The 13814-nt window shown below is 34.2% G+C and overlaps 3 protein-coding genes across 3 annotated transcripts in view; 2 read left to right on the forward strand and 1 right to left on the reverse strand.

Annotated features, from left to right (window-relative positions):
• eIF3a (eukaryotic translation initiation factor 3 subunit a) overlaps nucleotides 1-9648 on the forward strand; it is a 36335-nt gene extending 26687 nt beyond the window's left edge. Inside the window, exons 22-23 of the mRNA XM_089708585.1 lie at nucleotides 7886-7971; nucleotides 8660-9648. Of these exons, the coding sequence (XP_089564711.1) occupies nucleotides 7886-7971; nucleotides 8660-8703 (130 nt within the window). The 3' untranslated portion in view covers nucleotides 8704-9648. The remainder of the gene's footprint in view (nucleotides 1-7885; nucleotides 7972-8659) is intronic.
• On the forward strand, nucleotides 796-1808 carry LOC149478721 (uncharacterized). Its single transcript, XM_089708464.1, has one exon. The coding sequence runs from the start codon at nucleotides 977-979 to the stop codon at nucleotides 1739-1741; it is 765 nt and encodes a 254-aa protein (XP_089564590.1). The 5' UTR covers nucleotides 796-976; the 3' UTR covers nucleotides 1742-1808.
• Nucleotides 6234-7186, reverse strand: LOC149478722 (uncharacterized). Its single transcript, XM_089709057.1, has one exon. It carries the CDS (start codon nucleotides 6984-6986, stop codon nucleotides 6234-6236), a length of 753 nt encoding a protein of 250 aa, XP_089565183.1. The 5' UTR covers nucleotides 6987-7186.
• Nucleotides 9649-13814: the final 4166 nt, after the last annotated feature.

The raw sequence follows: 13814 nt of genomic DNA on the forward strand, positions 1-13814 counted from the left end.
CAATAATGAGATCAAGGAGGGATGGGGTACAGTTGGGAGAGGAATGGGTAGCCTGTAAAGGGAGGATTTTAAGATTATAGGAATCAACTAAATTTATAAGCTTATTACTACGATGATCACCCTTGAGTAAGCAGGTGTTAAAATCTCCCATAAATATAATATGATTATAAAGAGGAGAAAAGGATTCAAGGATCTGGTCGAAGGAATGGAAATAGTTAACAGAGAGGTTAGGGGAGTAGAAGACGCCTAAAAGGATTTTAGTGTTGGAAGAAGTTATTTCGACAAGGAGATGTTCAGCAGCATCGTTAGGTGGCGGCTGAGGGGAGGAGCTGACAATAGTGTAAGGAATGTGAGAACGTAAGTAAATTGCAACCCCTCCTCCGGTCCGACCCATGCGATCGTTCCTTATTAACTGAAATCCTGGAAGACTATAAGAAGAGGAAGGAAGACAGGGTTTGAGCCAGGACTCTGAAATTAATATGGCATGTACAGGATGGGAGTCAAAGGTAGCAAGGAGGTCAGGGTAGTGTGCCGGAATACTCTGGGCATTTATATGAATTACATTAAAGTTATTAGGTTGATTGGAGAATAGAGAGGAAATGCAAGGAGAAGAAGAGGAAGTCAAACTATTAAAACTGTCGCTTTCTGAACCATTTGAAGAGAGTGAAAAAAACGCTTCGCTTTCCGTGCTATCATTTAAAGCCATGACGAAAATAATAAATAATTAATATCAAAAATAATATTCTTAAAATATATGTATGTATATATAGGGTAGGGCTTTTCGAGGGTAGGAGCAAAAAAGAGACACACGTTTTTTCGTAAGCTGTTATATTTAAAATTTGATTTTATATACAAACTCATAGTATTACTTTACCTATATGTGTTAATTTTGTGCCTTTACCTACCAGTTAAATCTCCATATATAAATATCCAACATTCACACACTAAAACTATTACTTCACTTTGAAACCACACAATGGAATCTGTCAAACAATCAATGACTGACATGGCAGCCTTGTTCAATGCAAAAATGGCTGAATTTCAGCGGGACCTGCACAATGTTAATAACACCAATAATTCCCAACCTGCTTCTACCAGCCCCACTTCAAAATTAGCAGCAGAGTTCAACACCTTCCGCTCTTTTGTTGTATCTTCTCTGCATACTTTGCAATCGCAGATTGAGTTCCTCTCAAATCAGTTTATTAGATGGGAGATGAGAAGTCGGAGGAAAATGTTATTATTGCATGGATTACCAGAAGCTTCAAAAGAAAATTCTGCAGAGTTGGTGTCTAAAGTGGTGACGGATCACATAAAAGTTTCTCAATTTCAAAAGGAATCTATTTCCCGGTGCCATCGTTTGGGTTCAGCAAAGTCAGATAAGCCCAGGCCCATTATAATTAAATTTAAAGATGTTTCTTTAAGAGATACCATCTGGTTTTCTAAGACTGCTCTGAAGGGTACTGGATACACACTGTCAGAATTTCTTATGAAGGAAAGACATGATGTTTTCATTTCTGCAAGAACCCGCTTCGGTATAGCCAATTGTTGGACCAAGGATGGTTATATCATTGTTCAAGCTTCTGACGGCTCAAGACATAAGGTCACAACGATGGCTGAACTTGAATCCATTCCTTCAACTGCCGGGTGCTCAGCTTCAACTTCCACTAATTTGCCACAACAAGTCAATAACTCAAAGCCGTTGTCAAATGTTAGACCGAAGAGGCTCGGCAAAGTTAAGTAAGCATTCAATGCATGTTTATTTCAATTGTATGTTTTGCCCATATATGATTTAGTAATTTAGTTTCCTGTCATATGAGTTATCACTGTGTATCTCTTCTAACTTCTTTCAATTACTATGCTGCTTTTTATTTTTAAGTGTTGTAAGTTCTTATTTTAAAGTTGATTGTAGTTTTATATTTTATCTCTTCACTTTATCTTTAGTTGATTATAGTAATTAATACTACCCTTTTATTGTATTAATGTATTGCTTGATACCCGATTATTTATACGATCATACTTTGGTCTTTGACAAACTGTCAATTGTCAAATGTCAAATTTGTGCATTTTTTTTTTTTTTATATAATCTATTAGTGTCATTTGTGTGGATACTAGCATATTTGAAATTTCACAGTTAGTAATCGTTTTAATTTTGTGTTCTTTTGTTGTAATTTTAATTTTCTTTTTTTTAATGTAACTGGTGGTTAAGGTAATGTTTGAGCGTTACATATTTTTAATTTTTTATTAGTAGCTAATTAAATATATATTCGTAGTACATTTATTATATTATATATTTTATATTATGACTTTAAATTGTAGCACAGACAATGAAAGTTTCATTACACTAAATAATTCTAACAATGATTTCTCAGATGACGACAGTTTCCATAGTTTAACCTGTTCTCCTTCTCCTTGCATTTCTTCTCTCTTTTCTAATTTTAAAAACAACTTAAATATAGTACATATTAATGCGCAGAGTATCCCGGCACACTATCCTGATCTCCTTGCTACTTTCGACTCCAACTCTGTTCATGCTATTTTAGTATCCGAGTCCTGGTTAAAGCCCTGTCTTCCTTCCTCTTCTTATAGTATTCCAGGATTTAATCTGATAAGAAATGATCGGATCGGCCGAACGGGGGGAGGGGTGGCTATATACTTGCGCTCACAAATTCCTTACTCCATTATAAGCCTATCTCCTCAGCCCCCGCCTGGTGATGCTGCCGAACATCTTCTTATTGAGATTACTTCCTCGAATACTAAAATCCTTCTTGGTGTTTTTTATTCCCCTAGCCTTACAGTTAACTATTTCCCGTCCTTTGATCACATCCTTGAATCCTTCTCGCCACTTTATAAGCATATCATCTTGTTAGGAGACTTTAACACTTGCTTACTCAAGGGTGATCAACGCAGTAAAAGGCTACTATCTATTGTAGATTCTTATAATCTAAAAGTCCTTCCTTCACAAGCTACCCATACCGCTCCTAACTGTATTCCTTCCCTCCTTGACCTGGTCATTGTTTCCTCTCCTGAGCATGTCACCGAGCACGGACAGTGTTCGGCTGATATGTTTTCCTTACATGACCTTATTTTCCTTTCGTATAAGATAAAGCCCCCTAAGTTAAAACCAAAAGTTGCCATGCATCGTAATTTTGCTAAAATGAATACTGAACTACTTTGTGAAGACGCAAGTAACATTGACTGGTCGGTTGTTTTCTCTGCCGATACTATCGATGAGAAAGTGTCTTTATTTAATTCGTTGATTATCCAACTTTACGATGCACATGCCCCACTCCGCCCTGTTAAGTTAAAACACTTACCAGCCCCGTGGATGACAGATGACCTTAAAAAACTGTTACGAAAGAAGGCGCGGGCAAAGTCTAAATTAAAATTGTCAAATTCGGAGTCCAATCGGGAAAAATTTATTTTGATTCGAAATCGCTGCAATACGCTATGTAGGGATGCACAACGCCAGTACTTTGCCAAATCTATTGATAACGGTGACCCGTCGAAAATGTGGAAATTCTTCAGATCCCTTGGACTTGGCAAATCTCCCCTTAATCCTGTTCCTAGTACAGTCCATGTCAATGACCTTATTTCTCACTTTTCTAATCCCTCTTCTGATTTCCTTCCCACCTTAAAATCTAGTACCCTAAACTGTCTTAACACCTTACCTCTTCCCAGCTCTCCTTCTTTCGTATTCCGTCAGTTCTCCGAGTGCAGTGTTAAGAAGAGCGTGTTGTCAATCACCTCGAAGGCTGTTGGTAGTGACTGTATTGGTCGAAGCATGATCATTCCAATCCTTACCATCATTAATCCTGTCATTACCCATATCCTAAATTCCTCCATTTCTACAGGAAAGTTTCCTAGTGATTGGAAAAATGCCCATATTCTCCCTCTCCCTAAAAACCCGAATCCTTCGACTCCGTCTGATTTCCGCCCCATAGCTATCCTCCCTTTCCTATCCAAGGTTCTCGAGCGGTTGGTTCAAGAACAACTGAGCATTTTCCTAAATCATCACCAACTCCTAAATCCTTTCCAGTCTGGATTTCGACCAGGACACAGCACGACCACTGCCTTAATTAAAATTACTGACGACATCCGACGAGGTTTCGACAACAAAAAGCTCACCATACTCACGCTGATTGATTTCAGTAACGCGTTCAATAGCGTCGATCATGACGTACTGCTGGCAGTGCTGCGCTCTCTTAACTTATCCTCCTCGGCTACTGACTGGTTACAAAGCTACTTAGAGGGACGTCGGCAGCGTGTACTAATTGAGGAAGTTTCTTCAACATGGTGCAATGTTTCTGCTGGCGTTCCTCAAGGTGGCGTATTGTCTCCCCTCCTTTTTTCCATTTTTATAAACTCCATTTCCAAGGACATTGTGTCATCTTACCACATGTATGCGGACGATTTCCAACTATATAAACACGCGTCACTTCTTGAACTACCTGAAGCGATTTTCCAAGTTAACGCTGACCTCGCAGCAATAGTCAGATGGAGCAAAAGTCATGGTTTAACAGTTAATCCAATTAAAACCAAGGTTATCATATTCGGAAGTAGGCAATTAGTCTCAAAAATTGACTGGACCAATTTACCGAACGTTGTCGTTGATGGTGTTCTCATCCCTTATAGTACTCAGGTAAAAAATCTTGGTCTAACTCTGGATCAAACTTTTTCCTGGGATGAACAAATAAAGCAGGTACAAAAAAGGGTTTTTTCTTCTGCCTTTTCTTTACGGCGCTTGCGCAACTTTCTTCCAGTCACATCCAAAATTACCTTAGCTCAATCCCTTCTCCTTCCTCTCCTTGACTTTTCTGACTCCTGCTATCCTGATATTCGTCAATATCAACTTGACACCCTTGAGAAGCTCCAAAATTTCTGTATCAGATTCATATTCGGACTCCGTAAATTTGACCATGTCTCTGAATACAGGAAAAGGCTTAAGTGGCTTCCTATCCGTTATCGCCGGGATACCCATCTGCTGCATCTTCTATACTGTATTCTGTTTAGCCCTAAGACTCCTTCTTACTTAAAGGATAACTTCGATTATTTAAGCTCTAGTCATACTCTCTCTCTTCGTTCTTCCAACTTGTTATTGCTCAGCACCCCTTTCCATCATTCTAAATTTTTTAACAATTCTTTCACAGTCCGGGCTATTCAACTATGGAATACTTTACCAGAAAGTATTAGACGTGCTCAAACGCTCAGCTCTTTTAAAGTATTGCTAAAAGATCACTACTTTTCCTTGCTATAGTTTTTTTTATTATCATCCTTTTTTTCCTTACTTTATGTTTTGCTTGCTGACGTCATCAAATATTGTTTTTTATAAATTTATTGTCTTTGTGCTATAGTATATGTATGTTTATGTATTCTATTTATATAATATGTATTCTATTTATATAATATGTATTTATATATCATATGTAACTATGTATATGTGTATTTTATTTATTTGTAGTATAATTTATGTATATATAGTAGGTATATTTGATACTTAAATAATTTTATTTATTTATTAGGTATAATTATTATCATTATTTTTTTTTTTCTCTTCTTTTTGCACTATCCCATTAACATCATACATTTCCTTTCCCATCAGGTTGCCTGGTAGAGATTGCTGCTTAGCAATAAGGCCGCCTCTTGTACAAACTATGCCTTCCTTTTGTATTTTAATGTTATTTTTGTCCTAACTTTGTTTGTGCAATAAAGTGTTATAAATAAATAAATAAATAAATATATAGTAATAAAAAAAATATATATTAAATATAATAATAAGTCTAAGTTTAAAATCCAATAATCTAACATGACCTTTACCACCAGTTATTATATACCGAAATTAACACACTACTTGTGTAAATTACAATTCAAATGTCCAAAGCGCTAGTATCCGTGACAACTAAAAGAATATAAGAATGACACGAATTGTCATTGTCAAATGTCACAACAAATTACAAAAACAAAGGTACCTACAATAATAATTACTTGATGTGAAATTTTAATTTAAAATTACCTTAAAATTTAATAACATATACAGCTAAAATACAGCTAAAAGTTACTTGAAGAAAAGAGACGTACACACTATTTAAAGAATCAAGAAGTTAAAGTAGTAAATACCGAAACATAGAAATATTTTGAAATGAGATATTAAATATTATAATACAGTGATAAAACAACTACCAATTTTGAGTCTAACAAGTGAAGTCAAAAAGCAATAAAAGAGTACAGAATGCTACCTACTTAACTCTACCGAACCTCTTGGGTCTTGAATTAGGCATCTGTTTTGAGTTAGTGGAAGTAGAAGCCGAGCCAGAAGAACCCCCAGCAGCAGATGGGATGCCATCAAGTTCAGCCATCATTGTGACCTTGTGTCTTGTTCCATCTGTGGTTTGCACAATAATATGACCGTCTCTGGTCCAGCAATTGGATACACCAAAGCGAGATCTTGCCGAAATAAAGACATCATGTCTTTCTTTGATCAGAAATTCGGATAATGTATAACCACTACCCTTCAGAGAAGTTTTTGAGAACCATATGGTGTCCCGCACAGAAACATCTTTAAACTTTATGATGATCGGTCTGGGCTTATCTGACTTCACAGCTCCTAAACGGTGGCACCGGGATATAGCTTCTTGTTGAAAATGCGGGACTTTTAAGTGATCTGTTACAACTTTGGTTACAAGACTGGAAGGGTTTTTCTTTACTGCTTCTGGCACTCCATGGATCAGCAACATTTTTCTCCGACTTCTCATCTCCCATTTAATGTATTGGTTAGAGAGGAACTCAATTTGGGATTGTAAAGTATGAAGAGAAGATATGACAAATGAGCGAAAGCTATTGAACTCCGCCGCTAATCTTGAAGTGGGGCTGGCAGATGCAGGTTGAGGATTGTTAGTGCTGTTGACATTCTGCAGCTCTCGTTGAAATTCAGCCATTTTATCATTAAACAATGCTGCCATTTCTGCCATTGAGTGTTTGACGGATTCCATTGTGATGAGATTCAAAAATGATGTTATTACAGTAGTGTTGAAATGTTGAAAATTTATGTAAGGAAAGTGAACTAGTGGGCAAAGGCACAAATTTAACACATAGAGGTAAGAAAACAAGTGTAATTATGTATATAAAACGAATTTAAATACAAGAGCTTTCAAAAAAAACGTGTTTCTACTTTTTGCTCCTACCCTCAAAAAAAGGTTATCAATTCGGCCGGTATGTTTTTTTTTTTTTTTTTTTATGTATGTACACCGATTACTCCGTGGTTTCTGGACCGATTTACGTGATTCTTTTTTTGTTCGATGCGGGATGGTGTCGAATTGGTCCCATAAAAATTTTATTCGGATAGGCCCAGTAGTTTTTATTTTATGAGCATTTTTGTCTGTATTTGTAAATGTTGCAAGTGCAAGTTTGAAGTCGGTTGTTTTTAACGCAGTTATTAAATGTATGTACAGTGTTTGAGAAAATGTCAATAGTCTTGTTATTGCCAGAAACTATATTATTATATTCTTTGGTAAGGCGAGAAATGCCTGAATAATGGCCTAGATTACTTTTGTGGAATTTTGTATGGAACGGCATATTATTAGAATGTCTAGGCAATCTGACTGGAACTTTAAAATTAAGCTGAGATACCAATGACACACAATCGATTGAACCATTCACCAATTTATGTAAAAAGACCTGATCCAAAACCTTCCTCCTCTGATAAAGTGTTCGTATTTTAAAATAATCAAGACGTTCTGAGTAACTACGAATTTTTTTGGCTACGTTGCAACTATACGCAAGATGCCACAAAAATCTTTTTTGAATGCGTTCAATATTGTTAATATGAATATTGTATTTTGGATTTATTATTCTTTGCACATAATATAACCTTAACGATACGTGTTTACAGCGATGGCCCTCGCCGTGATGACCGTGACGGTCCCCGGCGTGACGACCGCGACCGTCGCCCGGCACCGCCCCGTAGGGATGACAAACGTGAGTATAACTACTATTACTAGCATTATTTGTTAATAATAAAGCTAAAAATCGTTTTTTAATTCCTTTTTCGTCGTGAATCGTTCAGCGTGTGGACGCGGGCTGTTTGTCACAAACACCAACCACAATCACCCAACACAAACAGCCATCCACATGCTTGGCGAACGTTCGTGTGGATGTAGCATAACACCACATGCTTGGCGAACGTTCATAACATTCCGAATCGGCAAACATGCATCCTTTGATCTGGCAAATAAACCGACACCGATGCCGAACACTGCCCAACACAAACACAAACAGGCAAACAACGACAAACACCCATCCACACGTCCGTGTTTGCTGATGGCTGTTGGCTGTTTGCCATTGTTTGTCAAGCGTGTGGATTGGGCTTTAGATTTTGTTGTTTGTCACTGTCCTAGTGGCGGTCGCTGGCCACCAGTGGCTGTGGTCAATGGCCGAATGAATTTTTGCGCCGACCAATTAGCTGACATTTTGTAGTTTCAAATATCACTTTTGTTAACCTTATAATATAATATTTGATTTATATTGGACACTGTGAAATTGAATTAATTTCATATTATCTTTATATGTATTATGTAGTTATTTTACTCTAAAAGAATTTTCTTCATATAAATTCTAAATAAAATGCAATTGTTACATATTAAAACATTTTTTTTTCTGTTTCCAGCACGCGGCGACGACGACAAATGGCAACACGTCACAAAGCGCTAAAGTGGACGGATCCGAGCGCAACATACTACCGTTTATATCTAATATTATACATTATACAGTTATACAATATAAGTGTGCATATGATAGCGTTTGCTGTGGGGTAGGAAAAGTCGATATAACAACATTTTAACGTGATAACGTTTTTACAAGCGTTTTAGTCGGGTGACATGTTCAGAAACTTGTGTCACACCAAAACCTCACGAGCGCGATCGCAGGTATAACGAGAGAGAGACGGACCGATCTCCCGTCTCATCTCGAGCGCTGCCACCAATAAGACGTTATCACGTAAACATCTCGATCGTAAACCTACTTTACAAACAACCAATTCTTTTTTATCATACTTTATAGGATAAACAACAGAAAGATAGATAAATCAAGAATTTTCATAAGGAAAAAGAATGTTATTTGGGCAGGTCCGCATAGCGATTGAATAATTTGTTGAAGTAATGGACAAAAATCTTTTGACATTAAATTCGACTTTCTCTATCCCACTTGCCTTATTATAATCTGAAAGCAATGGAACTCACTTCAGTGGTTGTACTCTTACAAATTCGTTTACAACTGAATATGATATCTTTAATATGGTATATTAATATGGATACCCCATGGTTTCTTTGTGAAAATTCTCATTATAAATCAGGTTAAATTTACAGTTTTATTTCAAGAGACGAGTGAGTTTGTTATACCATTGAAGTGATGCCATTTTTCATTCATTTATAATTTTATCAAACTGATTTTGTTAAGACTGTGACAGTATGCTTTTTACATCTATGACCCTATTTTTCTCAAATGTTTTACGCAATTTTTAAAACTGTGTCTTGAGCTACTGTCTGAGTCTAATACTATTTTTCATACTTAAGTATTGTACGACATCATCCTGTAGCCATCATTATATTGTAATGTATTCATTATACATTCAAGGGATTAAAATGTATGCTTATTTTACCTTTGTTTTTTATTTTATTTCTATTTAGAATTAGCATTTTTATGTTTCTGATTTTTATTTTTTGACATACACTCTCCATGTGACAATTAGTGTTTTATAAATGTAATACATTAATTGTATTTGTAGATAGGTAACATATACGATAAAAGATCAGTTCATCCATCTATAAGCACTTGAAAAATGATTTATCGATACTAATCACTATTGAAATCGAAATATGCTGTATTGGGGTAAATTCGAAACATTCGATTGCATTTATAAGAATAACATCCAATTTACATAATTGTCTATGATTATAAATTATTATTCTGTCACGAAATAAAAACATGGCATACCATGTTTTTACTTTTTACCTATACCTAAGAACCCTAATATCTTGATAAAACACTACAAAAGCCAATAATACCATAATATTTATAGTACTAAAATACATTTTTAACTATAATAGCCTTTATTAAAAAAACACGAAATGTGAAAAGTGAGGAGAATAAGGATTATTAGTTATTACATGCATTAACAATTATTATTAATAATTCTATACATTATGCTTTTATACAGCAACCCCATTTACACACTAACCATTTGTGACTTACTACTTTTTAACACATTTCATAGGTAATTTTAATAGCAAGTGAAGGTTTAGCAAATTGGCTAAATATAATGGATAAGCAATGTTAATGATCATAGAGAATAGAATTTTTAATAAATAAGGCAGGCTACTCATAACAGGGCATTTTTAAGAGCTATTATGATATTAAATTTAAAGCACTTAGATACACTATAGGCCGGTTTCTGTATTGAAAATTATTGATTTAAAGTTTGAGAAAGCTTGTCACATAAAAAAAAAGACCGTGTGTGCCGGGCACACGTGTCAGAAGTGAAACTTTTTTGGCAAGATTCAAAGATTCCAAAATCGTTGCGTTACTCCATGACATGAGGGTCTTGCAATGATGCGACCTTGAAATTTTACTCTCAACGCGCCTAAAGAAGTTTAATTTACGACTTTACGTCATTTACTCGATTCAGAAACCGGCCGTAAGATACAGATTTAAATGAGTAGCATGTACGTTATCGATCCATATGAACTGACTAAGAAGTATCTTTATAGACAGTATCATGCTTTATTCAATTTACTTAATACAAAATGACAATATTTAAAAAAAAATTCTTATCGCCATAGTACACCCAATGTTTTTCTGATAAAAAAAGTTTAACGAATACAAAATAAAATATTATAATCTCCTGTCTATACTATGAAATCAGACTTACGATAATCGTTCATATATTATAAGCACTATATAGCTTAGTTGTTTGTATACATTTTGTATATTGATATTTCAAGTTCGACCAACATTGTTAATCATTAGTAAAACACGATTATGTACTTTGTATAACTTTTGTATATTAATATTCAATAACATTAAGTAGTTATTAGTTGTTTCTTTTCGGCGCTTCACTAACAAGGTTTTGGGTTGTGTTCATTTATTTTGATTATTCACAGTATCGCTTATTTGCGTTTATTGAAATCATTCTTCATGTATCATTTATATTAAATAAACACGTTTCATTTAAAATGTTGTTTTATTTTCAAACCAGGTAAACAAATAAAAGACAAATATATAAAAAAATATTTTATTGCAAGTTATAATATAAATCTACGAACATTATTGCAAACGGAAGTAACCACACATTCTTTAACAGTCAAGTTTTTACATATTTTAGAAGAAAATCGCGTATCCTTATTTATCTAACAATTTGTATTCGGGTGTTTTTTAGACATTTAAAAGGCACCATTGCAGCCCAAGATAGTATATTACACTCTTAAGCACCCATTAACCTCTGCTAAAAATTCAAGGAAATAATGTTCTCCAATGTCGTTATTAGAGCTATGATAATATTCAATTTGGTACCTAGATACACTATAGTTCGGTTTCTGTGTTGAGAATTGAATTAATTGGTTTAAAAAAGCTTTTGTCACATACAAAAAAATATTTAAGCTCTTAAGGGCTTGGTCTAGTAGTGCAAACAAATGCATCCTGTCATCCTATATGTAAATAATACAAATGTACTAAGGGAAAGTTGCTCCACTTAATTTTTAAAAATTAAATCATTCGTATGCATAATTTAATATTCGTAATAAGTACCAAAAATGACAATTTGAAACAATTTTCGTGAAAATTACACCGGGTGATTTTTTTTTATCAGTACACAAAATTTGCGAATACTTTCTATTGATATCTTCAACTTCATGTTTATATAACTGATCAACTTTTACAAAGAAATTTGGACGAAATATAAAAAAAAAATAAGCTTTCCATACAAAATGCATAACTCTATACATTTTTTTCGACCTAAGTTTCTTAGTGAAAGTTGTTCAGTTTAACTAATAAAACGGATAAACAAATTTTGTATATAATAAAAAAAATGTAATGTTTGTGTTAAAAAATTATTAAATAGAAAAATACGCAAATGGAAACAAAAGATATTTATTTCTGACTAGCTTCCGCCCGCGACTCCGTCCGCGCGGATGTCAATCTTCGCGTCTTCTACAGATTTATTATATTATGTATAATATATAGATTTATATTGATAAACCTAATAAATCTTTTGCTAGCATTCTGATGCTTTATCGGTTGCACTGGATTTATCTCTTTTTTTTCAATCGCTTGAATGATATAGGATGGGTCCTTGATGGGCATCGAATGCTGAAGTCTCGAATCAATCAATTCTGACAGTAGGCAATTTATGTAAAATCTTGATAATGGTCCATCATTTTATTTTGCCTAAACGTTACATAATTTTTTATATATTCTACTTTTAACGAATGATTCACTCCAGTCTAAACAGCAAATAAGCAGACTTCTGCTTCTGCAACGTTTAGTTGTATTTCGAAAGTGTTATTTTTTGCATTGTATTTCAAATATTATTTTTTTTTATTTTTAACCGCATCTTTCGCATTCATGTCTTTTGCCGGAATTAGACATTTAACTTCTACTAGTCCCATTTTCCCTTTTTGATATGGGAGTGTATAAAGTAAATTTTTTAGATATTTCTCGTTATACTTTTAAAAAGTTATTATTGTCATTTTGCTCATTAGGTAAAGTAATTTCGATATCAGTTTTAAGTTTTTTGATACCTGCAATAATAACGTCATAATCGCCTGCACATACTTATCGATTACACCCTGTATACAATCCACCATCCACATTCATAATGTTTTCCTGTCCTCCTCTCCTTTACGCTGTTCACCGATACATTTTAAATGAGTAAATCTGCTACCACTGAAGGATGTTTCATTGTGATCAGCAAATTTTCACCACTGTTGTCGATTATTTGTTTTTCATTTTTAATCAGCAATTGGGAATCATCAGTTTTGTTTTTTGCAGATTGGTGATGTACCCTAACAATACGTCGAAAAGGGAAAGCATCAACGAATTATCGTTTTCGTCCTCTTTTTTTATTCTTCGTGTCTCTGTTACTTGTGTTTGTTTTGTTCTCAACACCCACTGAATTTTCTATGTTATTGTGATCTTCCATTACATCTAAGTTTTGATGATGTGATGATAATCCATTCGTTTTAATATTGGTACTTAGAGTTGGTAGACTAAACTAGAAATGGCGGACTAAATTTGTCAGCGCGTCTGTAAGATCAGAATATAAAACCAACATCCTGTATTTAAGTTACAAAATTAATAATCAAACAAAATACCGCTATGTTGAAAATGACTAGAAGAAAAAATTAAAACACCTCGGATCAATTTTGGAGTAAACAAATCATTTATATGGGGATTTCCCCGGATGAACTTAGGAAGTTCAAGTTCTCAATACAAGTTTATTATATTTATTTTATTAGTTTTATTATATTTCGTATTTCTCAAACGAAAAATAAACATTTTTGGAACTTCAAAAAAATTATATTATAAGTAAATTTATGAGCTTACTTTAGTTTAAAAAAAATATACATCCCTTTACTGACACCCCGTAAAATAAAGAAATTGTTGCCAATCACCTTTGCAATCTATTTGGTTTCATTAACTTTATGTTCGAAGATAATTTTTTTTCTGGTAGTTACACGCGTATTTTTTTCGTTTATTTTCCATATCGAAATCAAATGTTTAAAAATACGAATATTTGCACAAAACTAATATAAAAATAATCAATTAAC

Source organism: Colias philodice, chromosome 21 (genome assembly GCF_061535455.1).
Source record: "Colias philodice isolate Cphi_HAF_F1 chromosome 21, ilColPhil1 Martin Lab GWU primary, whole genome shotgun sequence".
NCBI classification, from domain to species: Eukaryota; Metazoa; Arthropoda; class Insecta; order Lepidoptera; family Pieridae; genus Colias; species Colias philodice.